Below are 15,941 nucleotides of genomic sequence, written 5' to 3' on the forward strand. Positions count from 1 at the left end.
ATGGGGAGAACTTAAGTAGTATTTTTGCCAAGTCTACTCCCACAAAAAGAAAATGCATTTTTAGCAAGTCATACAGTTTTGTTACAAGGATAAACATCTCAAAAGTATTTCTTTCAAAACTGTATATCACGCTTAAAGGAATAGAGGGAAGACTAAAGCATTTCAAGTACATGAACAGATGACAAGTTAACTGAATACCTCTTGGCCACTTAAACATAGATAATTCTGACGATGTGATTAATTAGTAACAGGACATTGTGAACTTTTTTTTGTCTTTTTGAGACAGGGTCTCATCATGCAGTTCAGGCTGGTCTCGAGCTCTTTGTAGCCCAGCCTGGTCTCAAATTTACAACAGTCCTCCTGCTTCAGCCTCCCAAGTGCTAGGATTACAGGTGTGCACCACAATACCCAGCTCTCTTTGTTTTTGTTTTTTTTAATCTATCAGGAAATCCATGGAGGACAGTGTGCTTTCCATAACTTTAATAAAGTTTGCAGGAGTATCAATTATACCTTAATTAGGTCTTAATCTTCATTTTTAAACAATGATTTAAATGTTACACACTGTCTTGTTTATGTAATATTCGTTTTGTTTGCTTCTCTTTGGACAGCATCTAACTGTATAGCTGGGCTGACCTCAAACTTATGACAATCCTGCCTTAATTTCACAAGTGCTAGGATTATAGGCATATGCCACGATGCAAAGCTATATAATTTTCTCAATATTACAAATTTACATACTATAATGAAGGACTAGGAAAGAATCTGATGAGGCTAATAAAGAGGGATCACAGGGGAAATCTTTGTAGTGACAGGACATTACTATACTGATAATGGTGGTGGTTATACAAATCACATGATAAGTGACATAAAACTATACATACACACACATACACAAAATATGTATGGAAAACTGGTAAAATCAAAATCCATGGACTGCTGCAATGTGAATTTTGTAGTTTCAATGCGTACTACAGATGTGTAAGTTGTTGCCTTGGGGATGGGAATACTAGATAAAGAGTGTACAGGACCTTGCACTGTTTTCTACAACTGCCTATGAATCTATAAATACTTTTAAATGACAAATTTTTTAATAAGTCTTCTTGCAGACACACCAATTATGACAAAGTTTATTCTTTTATTAGTATTAGTAACATAAAACATTACTTTAGTATACATGAAAATGTATAAGATGTAGTTCTAGTTGTCATTTACAATTTTTCCTCACATTATTGTTGTACTTACATGTTTTTACAAATTCAGCCAATTTACAATTATAATTATCTGTTTCTCACAAGTCTTTAATCTGAATTAAATTTCATTTTCTCCATTACTAAACACTGATCATCCAGGCTGACACAAAGAGAAAACAGAAAGTTTGATAGATTTCAAAAAGGTATGATCTGAAAATACTAACCAATGGAGTCTGTGACACAAATAGATAAATTTATAAAAGTTAAATGAAAAACGTACAAGAATTACACAGAATTTTCTAACTAAGTAATTTATATTTTTAAAATATAAAATTACCTTGCCCTTGAAGATGAGATATATCCAGACCTTCTTTTAAGCGGATAACCACCACTCCATACTGTATGTCAAAGGCATCACTATGAGGAAATGAAGTGGGGAAGTAGTAAAAAAAAATTGTTTAAGTTCTTTGTAAAATGAAGGCAATCACAGGTGATTTCTAAAATTACTTTCAGCTTCCAATGTTTGCTTTCTTAGAACATTTTAAGTTAGCTGGTGAGATATGAACAATGTTGGGTTTAAACCTCACGCCTTACTTTTCTTCTGCAATATCCCTGAACACTACCTAAGCGTAAACTGCTGTAGTGTGGTCATGTGCCAGCAGGTGTTTTGGTCACTGACAAACTACATACATGGTCACATATTTCATACGGCCTCAGTGTGCAGTAGGCTATTCCATGTAGGTTTGTTTTAAGCACATGCTAAGATGGTTCACACAATGAAATCACCTGGTGACACATCTCTCAGGCTGTATCTTCAGCATTAAGTAAAATATGACTGTACTGACATTCTACTTACAGAAGCTATTTAAGGAAATCGTGGTACTTTTATCCTAGAAAGTAAAATTATGCATAAACAACTTACAATAACCCCTCACACTTTATATTGAGGCTTACACACTTAACGCCAAGAGAAATATAGGAAGAAAAAGAAAACTGGATTCTATTGAAAATGACAGCAGGCTGTAGAGTATAGACATTTCTGCAAAGAGAATATTTTAAAAATTTTGTAATACTGTTTTAATACTGTTTACTCCAAAAATTTTATACACATTAAAATGTTGACAACAGCTCTAAAAATCAGACTTAAAAAGCCTAGAAACTTCTGGGGACCAAAGTCTTCAAGGTGACTTCAAAGAACTAAGAGGCTTAACTTTTATCTTCTATTATTATTTTTAATTAAGTAATAGCCACCTGTAGGTATAACACCTACCTATACAACAGGAAGTTAAAAACTAACAAAATGACCAAATTATTTCTTTAACTGAGAAAACGGAAGTATGTGTTTAGGGTGTAACATGTGGCTATAAACGCCTTTTAAAATTTAAGTTATGGAGAGACAATTAGACCTCATTCCTGTCATTCACTGAAGTCAAAAGAGAGTTGACAGGAAAAACATTTAATTGACATGCTAAGGTTTCACAGCTGTATCTTGAAAGATCTAATTAATACTTGAAGAAAAATAACTATGAGCATTAAAACAATAGATCCTAAAGATTATTTTAGATCAAAACAACTAAACTCTTGTGCTGCAAGGTATGTAATTTGAACTGTGGTTGCAAAAGTCACATACTATTAATAAAAACAAAATTTATATTAAATGCCAATCATACAAATTACTTAGAATCACAACTAAAACATTAGGGGAAATGTCACAAGGTAAGAGAATGAGTAGTGTCCTACTCTAAAATTGCCATTAATTTCTGCAACTTTAAAAACCAAAGAGCATTTATTATTTTACCTATCTTTTAATTGCTATCTGACACATAATACTTAACTTTCAGGGAATTCATTTTAATTCCTAGAGAATTGAGCTAAGAGACAGCCCTGTTAGCGCTCTTACTATAAGCAATGCAGACAGAATAACGTGCAGGTGTAGTAAAGTATTTGAAAAATTTCACTTCGTACAATTACTCTGTATCATTATTCCTAGCCTTAAAAGAAAGCAAGGAACTTTATGGTCTGATTAATTTGTTTCCACTGTTTTCCTTTCCCTGTCCGCACATATAGAAAGTATAGTGCAGAATTACAAAGCTACCATTGGATTTTCCTTATAAAAAAGTAATAAACGCAAACGTAAAGAGCAGTAACAATACAACAAAATCAGCAGAGCTTTGATTTTATAAAAACAACAATTAGTTTGGTTCATAATATACTATAATTGATATAAAGTGGCTTTTCAAAAAATAGAACATGAGATTTGGTTATTTCCTTAGACTTTCCAAAAGCACCTGTGAAAATAAGCTGTCACATGTGAGGCAGGCAAATAATAATGTTGTTCTATCTATAACGTTGAGTTTCTGTGACAGACAACTCCAGTGAGTTAAAGGTACTCAGATCAAAATATGAAGATAAAACTTAGAGCAGTTTGGTTACTTTTTAAAAAAAATGGCAATTGTTTGTACATGAAGAAATACTTCGCAAGGACAAAGCTGTTCTATTGCTTCAGTGACTATAACAAGAAAAAGACAACTCTTTAATCATGTAATGTCGCAGTGATGGGTAATTTTTTATCTTCATTTAATCAAAATAAATACATCCATTATGCAAATCATATAATATGAGGAAAAATACTTAAAAAAATCTGGCAAAAACAACTACTATTTACTTAAATCAGTTTTAAAAACTGATTTATGGCCAGCAGATTACATTAAAGAGATACATACAAAAATCCATGAACCTAGAGTAAAGCCACAAAGACAAAGTGACAAAATAAAGAGAACCCATGCGATAACTCACAGAAGAGGGATGCAAAACAAAACTAAGCTGTACGATAAAGATCACAGAAACTACCACTTAAAAGTAAGTAAATTCAAAATGTAGCTTTAGGGATTAGGAACCGTAAACATGTAAAATGAAATGTAATTAATTTAATGAATTACCCAAATGTCTGAGGAGAACATTAGCATGAGAAGGGAACAAAACTAAACTTCTGAGGTTGATATCATAAACTATTGTATATAAATATAACCCTTTTTGCGTAAGTGTTAAGATCTATCATTAAGATCTATCGTTGGCATAGTTTGGAAGGCATAGGTCTGACATTTGGGAATCCTGCTCAGCGAAAGGATAAAACAGAACTTACTAATTTAGTGTGTATACACCCACACAAACGTGTGCGCGCTCTCTTTCTCTTAGGTATGTGTGTGGGTGCATACCTCTGTGTGCAACATGGTAAGAATATTTTAATAAATCATCAACTTAAAAAACTTTGTAGAATTCCTTTTCATTCTCATGCTTTATGAGGCTGTATCACAAACAGCATTCCAAATAAGGCATCAATTTTCAAAGTTAACATTTTCTGAACTAACTAAATTACTGAATCAATGAGATACTTACTGAAATAAGTTTATATACATATCCACATCCCTCATATCTGCTTGCAACCAATCTTTCTTAAATCCAAGGACAAGTGTGTTTGGTTTCATACGACCGAGACCAGCAGCCTAAAATATATGACAAATACAACTTTAAACATATACTTTTCAACAAAATTACTTTTTATGCCATAAAAAACTTCAAATAAATAGCTTTTAAACATTATATATCTTTTTTATCACCATATTATTTATGATTAACACATACAAAATATTAGTCAAGGGCTGAGCATCGCATGCCTGTAATCCCAGCATTTGGGAAGCTGAGGCAGGATCCCTGGGAGCTCAAGGCCAGCCTGGGCTACATAGTGAAACTCTGTCTCAAAAAGACCTGGGTTAAAAAAATAAAACCAGAAAAGAAAAGAATCTTCTTTGTTGAAGGCTGGATGTTCAAATGCTTGCTTAATGATAAATTTTTATGATGATTACAATTATTTACTAGAATAATGGAAGGACAGAGAAATTAAAGGAGCACAAGATCTAGTGAAACACAATCATCTAAAAACATCTCAGACTAAAAGGTATGACACTGTAGAAACAATGTACACAAACACTGTCCTGATAAAGACTGCAAGCAACAGAATGATATCCTAGTATTAATCATGTTATTAAATGGGTTTGCAAAAGCTTTTGCAAAAGCTTTTCAGTGACAACATATGCTATAATTTCAGTTAGTTCTAGAGAGGCAACTGGTACTTAGTAGTAAGGCTTTTCACAGCTCCTCAGACAGCTCTACCACTAGAAGAGCCAACACCCAGGCATCTTGACAAAGTGGCTGCTTTTGCAAGATTTATGGGTGTGGGATATATAGGACTGTTTTACTTATCCTACTTCTCACTCTGCTAAAACTCAATCCACTGGGGCTGTTGGTGGATAGATGGGTTAGGTGGTTCCAATTATAACATTATCACTTATCCAGTTCTGGTGTGGTCCCAGAACAGGATCTCCATCAGCAAGCAGCATTCTGGAACTTTACTAGAAAGGCAAATTCTTGGGCCTCTCCATAGCCATTTGTTTCATGTGGTGATGGAACCAGGAATCTGTGTTTTAACAATCTACCAGCAGATTTGGATGGAAGCTGAAATTAAGAACCACTTCAAAAAATGTCTTTTATTCTCTCCATAAACTGTACTACATATAAATGTTCCTATAAACTGTACCAAAGCAAGCAAGATTTACCCAGTAGAAATAATTGCATGATCAGGGATAGCACTGTACCTGAAACATTTAAATGTATTATATACAAAAAAGGATTAAAATACTAAAATTATGTGCCCAGCACTAAGATATGAAAATAAACATTAGAAACACACACAAAGCAACTTCTGTGTCTTTATGATCACACTTTGTAATATATATTCTATTATTTCGGGATATACACACTGTACTTACAAAATTTTAACTTACATACTTAAAAAAGGTTATCTTCATATTTTTCAAATATTTTTTTAAAATTGCTTTTTCCTTATACTGTTGCTTTTGAGGTTTATCCATACTATACATAGTTCCTTTTCAACACCGCATAGGATTCTACTGTAAGATTATACTATGATTTTCAATTCTCTAATTCATGGCTGTTAAAGTGACTTCCATTTCTCTTCCATATTACAACTGATGTTGCCATTAAGTTTCATATAGCACTCTTTACATGTACAAAGGTTCCTCTTATGGTATATATTTAAACATGAAATGCTACAGAATATTCATTCCTTCGGTATCCCGGGTGTGATCTAAAGGCGGTTATATAATCTAAATTAAACACAGCAGTTCAAAGATCTTTACTTGATCTATACCATTTTCAGCATTTTGTATGCATGTTTGGTCATCTGATCGGTATGGAACAAAACTGTGTTGTAGTCTTAATTTTTATCATTTAGCCTTTTCAATTCATGTATTTTATTTTTTCCCTTTTACTGCCTTTAATATTTGTAGATACTATGGACCATTCTCTCACTGAATCACGTTAGAGTTATTATTTTCCTTTGATCTTTGCCTTTTTCATTAGCAGTCAAAAATTTAAACTTTAAAAAAATTATTGATCTATTCTTCATAGCTCAATACTGTGTTTCATTTTTTAAAAATTCTTCTCTAGGTTATAAATTATTTTATACTTTCCTCAAAACTTTAAAAATTTGTGTTTTAAATTTAGTTCTTTTAATCCATCTGGAGATGACCTTTGTGTAAATGTTTTAAGGATCCATTTGACTATTTTCCACCTGCACAAATCAATTGTGCCAGCCCATCCTTTCATGCCAGCTTTGTGGTAGGTTACACTTCCTGTATGAGTGGCTGTTTCTTCTGTTTCACACCAATCCTCTGTCTCTCACTGCTTCATCACCACAGAGTCTCACTTGTGAGCTCCTCCCCTCACAACAGGAAGGGCTCAGAAGACAACACTGCAAGCCTATACCTCTGCTGTAACAAAGCAGCTGCAGGATCACACAACACAGATAGCTTAGTTACCCCCCTTTTTGTTTTTTAAAGGCATTCCTGTAAACTAAATTGGTAAATACTATCTAACCACATTATTACTCCCTATAGCCATTAGGATGGAGGACACAGTTCAGAGAAGTGAAGTGATTAGCTCAGTATAAAATCCACCACAAGCAAGTGGCAGTGCTAACACTTAAACTCAGTCCCAATTCTCTATTCTGGCCACTATACCACATACAATACTGAAATAGAAATCTAAATTTGGTACTAGAAAATAAATAGTAAGAAACATGAGGGACTAGAATTTTTTAAAAATTAAAAACTGGTATTAACATTCTTACAATAAACCTCGTGGGTGCAAGGAGTAGGTATTTATAGAAGGAGAGAAATTTTTAGGGAAGTTCTTTGCTGTCAAAGAACTTATATAGTCTCTTTCATTCAAAACCATATAATTTTAGTAGGCTACTTAAAGATATTTTAAGATATTTACCATTTGTATAGTGTGAAGAATGAAATCTAGAATGAGGAAGTTTCTAGACATTACAAAGACCTAGAACACAGATGTCTGGAAGGCCAGCAAATTTACCTGCATCAAGTACTGTGCACCTTCTCTCAAGTCATCTGCATGTACAGGGGCATAAAAAGCTTTCATTTTGTTTTTAATTAGCCAGCGCTGATATTTGGCTTGATCCATGGACATCTCTTTCATCGCTTGTCTTCTAGGACCCTTTAAATAAAGATGTTAACAATATCTTTAGCTGAAAGACAATCTACTTCATTTATAAAAGCCATTCTATTATGCTGGTTTGAAACAAAGTGACCAAATGATGGGATAGAAGAAGTCTAATAATAGCTTTTAATTTAATCCTAATACTTAAAATTACAAAAAGGAGTGTTGGTGGTACAGTTAAGGCACAGCAGATGCCAGCAAAAGGGAGGAAGAGGAGAAACAGACTTGCAGAACATTTCAATCTTAAATTAATGGCAGGTGTTAGAAACCATTAAAAATGGAGAGAAAATTACAGAACCAAGTAAGTTTATACAGTTTGTTTTTATTGGGCAAATTGTCTGAGTTATTAGTTCTCAGTAACTTAAGAATATCGCTAAAAATCAAAGTGAGCCGCTAATAATTAATATATTTTTAAATTTATGAGTTTTATTAACTCAGAGCTCCCATGTGAGCCTTGTAAGCAACATGGGTTACAAAACATGTTGATTAGATTAAGCAAAATCTAAAAATACACTTAAGACTATTACATGAATTAGGAAAATACAATTTATCTTTCTTGGTAGTGAAACTACCTCATTTGTGTATCAAAATCCTAACTTGAATCAATCAGCTTGGAGAGAAAGTGGAAAACTCCACATAGTCCAGGTGATATTAATGTGTCATGTAGAAGGGTAATTTTGGTATCAGCTGGGACATGGAGTAAACAACACTTTTGGCACCAAAAGAAGATGAAAAACAGAGGTTGGGAGAAAAGTTAGTCTCGTAAGTATTTTAGTTTCTCATACACAACAAGTAGTTTTCCCAATATCTAAGATGTCAAAAGCAAAACACTTACGATGAAAATTTACCACAATTTTACACTATTCTTACTGCTGGTTAGAATAATAAAAACCAAAAACGTCAAAATTTTTACAAATGCTAACGAGATTGTTTAGAGGTAAAACATTTTAAAGAAAACTTTAAAAAAGTATCTATTTGACAAATTACTTTCAATCTAGAAAGCTCTTCAAAGCATGTTATATACAAAGCTAATATTTCCATACAGAAAACAAAATTCTTACCATATGCACATGGCCACAGATCATTAAACCAACATTTTTCGTGAAATCATGAACAAGATGCAGTAAAGCTGGGCGTGAGTTTGGAGAACCTGTCATAACAAGACACTGTGGCCTAATTTAAGATTAAAAAAATAAAATTAGAAAAGTTTGTTTTTGGAAACAGGGACATGACTTTTAAGCTATTTCTCTGTGATTATACGATTACACCAGAACCCTGTGAAATTGTTCTAAAGACATAGGACATCAGATTCTCATAGGAGGGACGCTTTACCCAGATCTCTTTGGTATATCAGAAATGCACAAATTGTTTGGAACAACCATGCCAACTAGTCTCTCTAAAATAATATGTAATATACCAAGTTTCTCGCAGAACCACAACAAGAAATTACCATGCTGGTTAACTTTTCATCTCAAGTAATAAATACCCCAGTTCTTTCACACAGCTTGCAAAATTTCCAGAGGGCACGGCCATTCTTTCATATACAAGACAGGTTAATACTCTCCTAATTACAGTTGATACTACCCTAATTACTTCTACTTTATGATTTCAGCCCTCTCAATTTACCTTTCTTTGCTCCCACCCACCTACAGACTGCTCTCTTTGTGTGAGTCTTAACAGGTTGCATGGCTCCCCAGGTACATGGTGCGGTTTAGCTTTTTTAGGGGTTAATCATGATCCTGTAATTTACAGCTGATAAGACGTTCCTGTTTCCAGGCTATGTGCTTTTATAAAGGAAGTTGCCCCTTCTCTGATACTTTCCTGCTCATTTCATTAAGGTGATGATAAGTGTCATGATGACTTTGAACACATGCACAAAAATACCTTCTAAAGAATGGCAAACTGAGATGATATAAGTAATACAACTCTCAAAGAACAAAAGCAGTAAATTTGTCTATCTGCTATGAACTATCCACCTCTGAACTATCACATGCCATCCATCTCTCATTTGAACAACTGTGTTTTTCAGTCTGCTATGATAATTTAACCTATTACCATAGAAAGTTAACTTATCCCTATTTTGTAGTAAATTCACTACAGAAGACATAATTTAGTACAGTTTTATCAAACCAAAAAAAGTACAAAATATATTAGAGATGACTAATAAGTGTAAATATTTCTTTTTGACTTTAGTTCTTTCCTTGACAAACTTCATGTTACAATAGATTAAAGCAAAAAATCTACAAAAATATGAAGCATAAAGAGAAAATAATATCAAAACACTTTAAAGCTGGATAGCAAAGAGAAACACTATAAAGGATCTGACAAATCAGGAAACAGCAAATCCAAAATGTGTACAGGAACCAAAAGAAGTGTTCTGATTTCATATATAAATCTCATCAAAATGCTTAGGAGCTGGTAGTATTAGATACCTCTGGAAGACTGGTTTAAAATTTGTGTGTAAGAAGTAACTAGATAGGCTCATATCATCTCTATCACCATGATAGGCCACTGTTGTTCACCAATCCCATTTGGCTTATTTGGTAAAGAATACTATTTAGTTTGGAAAATACTAGAAACAGATTAGGGCAGATGTAAGTTATTCTTATTTTTTTGAGACAAGGTCTTGCTATGTCGATCAGGCTGGCCTTGACCTGCCACCTATCTTCCTGCCTCAGCTTCCTAAGTGCTAGGATTACAGGCATGTGTCACTACACCCGCTAGTAAGTTATTTGTAGTATAACATTTATATACAGAATCCTGAGTACTCAAACCCATTCTTCTCTTGACTTTCAGAACAATATGCATAACTTCACACACAAAAGAGGGCTAAAGATCCATTTCTGGCAAATTCATCAGAACAAAAAGAAAGTCTCTAAAATGACTTAAATTCCTCAAAGAAAGCAAAGCCCTCTTAATCCCCATCAAAGACTTTCACTAACAAGGCCCACTCCTTAGAGCAGATCTTCCTTGACAACAATTACAAACAAATACTTCACTTCAGACAAGGCTGAATTCAAAAACCCAAATTAAAGAAACAGAAAAATGAGAAAGTAAGTTGAAAGTCACAGTAACTACAGGTAAAGGAAACAAAATCTTTTGGCAAATCTGACAAAGGCAAAGGCAATGGTAAATGGAAAGTTTAATCAGAAAAAAATTACTAACTTTGGGGAAAACAAGAAAGTTATGCAGTCACGAAACAGCAATTCTAATTTACTAATGACTCAGCTATGTATCATGTCTGAAAAGTCAAAAAACTTAATACCAAATATGATCTAATCGGGGGGGCCGAGGAAGATGGTGTATCAATAAGCAGCAAAGTAAGGAGCCTCTCTGACAGAAACAGCTCAGATGCTGGAATAAAACATCCTGGAGAAGACCAGATGGAAGGAGATGGATCCTCTCAACCCAGGAAGAAACTAAAGGTAAAAAAAAGAAAAGAAAAACGTGGACAGAAGGTGTATTCAGGGGTGCTCTCACTGTAGCCTAGGAAAGCCGCTAGAATCTGAAGACTTGTGGTAGAGGTAAAGCTGGGGGTTGGTGAGCTGAGGGACTCGGCAGGACAGGGTCATGGAAGGGAGTGGCAGAACAGTGCCAGTTTGGCTCTCAGTAAGGTCCTCCTGTGGGAGTGAGCAAGGGGCTGGGTAACATTTTGGAGTCGGGCAGGATAAGCCCAGAACCAGAACTGCAGCGACTTTAGTCAGCCACTCCTAGCACAGAGCAGACTGGTGAAAACTGCTTGGACTGAGTCCCACCACTGTGCATGATCCAACAGCAAAGGACAAGGTCTCCCTGAAACTATCCCTAACTGGCTCCATCCCTGTGGCACACTCAAACATGGTGAAGACTCTCAGTGGTTGTCCAGCTCAGCAGGGAGGGGCCAGCTGCCCCGCTCCTGTTTGTACTTCAGTGGCCAGCATCAGACTGGGGAGGGCAGCAATCCCTAGCCAACATGCTTCAGAGTAATCCTAGCCAGTCCAGGAAGTGCCGGGGATTCCCATTGTCCAACTGTCTGGAAGAAACCAGAAACATGACAAAAGGAAAAAACAAAAGGAAGGCTCCAGCCTCCAACCTAAACAGTACTGGCCCAGGAGAGGTAAACACAGAAGACATCAGGGGCTTCACACCTGTGGTTTTGGAAAACGCAGCATCTGACATAAAGAATTATCTTCGAGACATTATAAAAAACTCAAAACAGAAATACTAATACATGTAAAGGAAGATACAAGAAAAATAAAAAAATGCTAAGTACCTCTCAAGAAGACACAGATGAAAAAATGGAGGGGCATAGAAAAAGGAGAGAAACCTTTGATGAAGAATATAAAAAAAAAATCTAGAATACATGAAACAGATTCAAAGACATTACCAGAAAATTACTCCATTGAAAGCTGGCAAATCTGCTTAAAGAAACTAAAGAGACTATCAAACCTTGAAGACAGGTTTGCAATGTGTGATCATGAAAGAAAAGATCTCTTAAAAGTAACAAGGAAGCAAGAAGTAACAATACAAAGGCTAGAAGATGACAGGGAGATCTATAACTTAAGAATAAAAAATGTGAGTGAAGAAGCAGGGGTAAATGTAAATGAAATACAAAGGCTATTTACAGCAATAATTAAAGAATATTTCTCAAACATACGAAAAGGAAACGATATTCAGATATATCAGGCCTATAGAACTTCAGCCAGCTATAACTAAAACAGATCTATACCCAGACATATAATAATCAAGATCTCAGAAATTCAACACAAGAACAGAATATTAAAAGCCATCAGAGAAAAGAAACAGATCACCTATAAAGAAAAACCAATCAGAATCACAACAGACTGCTCAATACAAACCATCTAGCAGGTTGCCTTATTAATTTAAAAACTAAAGGAGTTAGTGGGATACAAAATGTACAATGTACCCTGGAAATGTGAAAGGGGAGGAACTGTCTAAATGGGGAAGGCAGAAGACATTGGTAATTTTGTATCATGATTTGAAATCCATATTGCTTTCATTGCTCTGTTTAGTTTGGGTTATATTCTGTTCCAGTTTGTCTACTTGTACTAAATTTGAAGAACAGACAGCTATTCCAAAGATAAAAGGATATACTATGGTAACCATTTTTAATTTTCTATTAACTTAACCTAAAATCCTGTATTGCTTTTAGTGCCTTATTTTGACTGATTTTATTGGAATCTGTTTTCTTTGATCTCTGTCTTGACTGATTTTATTCAAATCTGTTATGTTTGACAGTATCAAGCCTGACAGTATAGGCAACTACTCTGAAGACAGTAAGATTCACTATGATACTCATTCTGGTTTGACTATTACCCACTTTTGAAGGCCTATAATGGCTCCAATGTTTTTGTTTTTATTGATTTTGTTCTGTACTGCTATGTTCAATATTATTGTACCTGACGATATGGGCAATTCTATTGAAGACAACAAAAAACATCATGGTAAACGTTGTAGATCACCTTGTATTGTCATTTTAAATCATGTACTACGTCCATACTTTTGTTTTGAATGATATTTTTCTCATAAAAAATATGATCTAATCCAAATAAGAACAAAAAAATATTGGTAGGTGAGTACATGTACATGTCCAGCCTAGGTAAATTAAAGACATCAACCGATAATGCCTAAAATAAAAAATTTTTAAAAATGCAGCAAGATAAGAATAGTGATTATGAAGTAAATACTAAAAAACTATAAAAAATAAAATCGGCTGGAGTTCAAATTGATTGCTTATGGTGTAAAGAAACAGGGTTGTGTGGGGTGAAGCAAATACTGATTTGCATGTAAGTCCTGTTGACTGGTTTTCCTTATTCCTACTATGGTTCACCTATAATTTGAATAAAAACCAGTCAGTCAAACTGAGATTTAAAAAATCTTTAAATGTTCCATAATAAACCAAAATTAACAGATTTTAATTAACCAACAGGTTAACTTTGACTCCATTCATACCCACAGTTATGAGACACATAATTTTATATAAGAGTAATTTTTATTTCTCTTATTTGGTGTCAGCCATCTAAAATATGCTGAAACCGAGGTTTTTCTCTTTTAGGGCTCTTTCTTCCTTTTTCTTTTCCCCATTTCTCTCACTCCAAAGCTGTGTTCTCAAGAAACTTTTTTTTCTAGAACAAAGGGACCACATGTGTCTATATTCACGTGGGAGATGTCCAAAAGACAACATGAAGAATATACACGCATTCTTCTTTCTAGGAGAAATTCGGTACAGTAATTGCTTTCTGGCATTTATCCCCTCAAGATACTACTTTTTAATTTTGATTTTATTGAGTAATATGAAACAGACTTCTCTGTTTACTATGTAGAAATCATTGAGAGGTGGTTACTCATGATTAAACAAAGTGTCACAACTAGACAATTCAAGCAATTTAAGAATTATTGCCTAATGATTAGTTGTTTGAAAGTAACAAAACTAGGTTTTGGGGGCTTTTTGTGGGGGGTACTGGGAATCAAACTCATGACTCTGAGTTTGCTAGGTAGGCACTTATGCCACTGATCTATATCCCCAGTCCCCATTGGAGGCTTTTTCTTTTTTTTTTTAGGCTGGCCTTGAATTCACTATGTAGCCCAGGCTGTCTTCCTGCATCTCAGTGATCTTCCGGCATCAGCCTCCCAGTGCTGGGGTTACATGGGCATGTCAGCACACCTAGCAACAAACCTAGGTGTAATGAAGTATAAATAATGATACACTGTCTAACAATACAAAGTGGTACACAGTACTGCTGGCTTTTGAGAAACACGCAGTATTAATAGTGCTTTATTAACTCATATCAATTATTAGAAATGCATTAAACAATTTTTAAATTGATGGCTGAGTATTATAAAGACAAAATGTATTTCAAGTCATTTATTGAATGTAGCCTAAATGCTCATTATTGTAAAGTGATTTTTTCAAATCACTGCAACTAGTTACCAGTTAGTTACTAATAAGCAAGTAACAGTCAAATTAAAAGATATGTCAAAAACCTTTATAAAATTTTTATATAGTTAATATATAAAAACATTTAATATCCACAGAAAATAAAATTTCACTTTATGATATTTATCACTTCAAATTCTGCAAATGAGAAACTTCTAAAATTAACATGTGAAAATGTTATTGAATAAGTTTAAAAACTGACTGGGCAGCTGAGAGAAAATGTTTCATGTCGCCTGATCACCTACCTAAAGTTTTTCACATGGTCTTCTACTCCAGAAAGACGAATGGAATGCTGTAGTGCATTCAGGTAAGTCAGGGCTTGTGTGGAGGATCCCCAGTTCACATCTTGGAAAGACAACATTTGTGCAAGATAAGTATCAATGATATAAAAAAACTCATGGAAAAATTAAGCAATGCTTTCACATTCAAACATCAACTGCTAAAATATGATACTCTTGCAATAGTACAAGTACATAGCATGACACTAAAACTATCAATATTTCTATATGCCCACATTTAAAAAGAATTGAGAAGATATGTGCATGTAACTCAGGAATCTTTCAAAATATAAAACATTTTAAAATTACCATTCATATGGCAACAAATCTAAAAGTAAAAGGTCAGAGCAGAAGGGCTATTTATAACACTTTCCTGTTTAGGTTATTTGAACATGAAAATTTCATCTCATATTAAATAAACAAACAAGTTAAAACTGAAATGATGATTCTACACATGCTAATTTACAGACTTGTAAGTTTCCTTATCCATTTTAATTCAATAGCCACATCTTTAATTCAAAAAGCTCATTATTTCATATCCAGATTAAAAATGTTTTGTTTAAAATTACTATGTTCTAATTATTCCTATAATCTCTTCCTAATCAATATTATTTGACCCAAACTTTCCCAGCTTTTGTCAGATCTTTCTTTTGTAAACTGAACCAATGCTAACATACTGCAGCAGCACCAGCTGACATGGAGATACATGGTATCTGGCCATTACCAATAAGCACATAGGCAATCACTGACCACTTCTCAATAAAAACATGTTTGTCCAATATTCCTTGTTACATTTAGAATTTTGTGATTTCCATGTTACCTGCCATACTTCTCTAAGACCAAAATAGGAAATATGTATGCTTATTAAGCTGACAGTTACTACAACACTATAAATGTGCAGTCGTCTAAAGAATAATTTAAAAACATATTGACTATACC

General features: G+C 34.1%; 1 protein-coding gene across 3 annotated transcripts in view; it reads right to left on the reverse strand.

Moving 5' to 3' along the window:
- Slc12a2 (solute carrier family 12 member 2) overlaps positions 1-15,941 on the reverse strand; it is an 80,611-nt gene that overhangs the window by 12,761 nt on the left and 51,909 nt on the right. For all 3 annotated transcript variants that reach the window (XM_063232413.1, XM_063232412.1, XM_063232415.1), the window contains exons 15-19: positions 14,970-15,069; positions 8,849-8,960; positions 7,644-7,784; positions 4,587-4,693; positions 1,528-1,607 (exon numbers count right to left, since the gene is read on the reverse strand). In XM_063232413.1, coding sequence (XP_063088483.1) covers positions 1,528-1,607; positions 4,587-4,693; positions 7,644-7,784; positions 8,849-8,960; positions 14,970-15,069 — 540 coding nt within the window. The remainder of the gene's footprint in view (positions 1-1,527; positions 1,608-4,586; positions 4,694-7,643; positions 7,785-8,848; positions 8,961-14,969; positions 15,070-15,941) is intronic.

The sequence above is a fragment of the Cavia porcellus genome, unplaced genomic scaffold (genome assembly GCF_034190915.1).
Source record: "Cavia porcellus strain 051 isolate PalLab524CR breed Dunkin Hartley unplaced genomic scaffold, mCavPor4.1 scaffold_21, whole genome shotgun sequence".
Classification (NCBI taxonomy): Eukaryota; Metazoa; Chordata; class Mammalia; order Rodentia; family Caviidae; genus Cavia; species Cavia porcellus.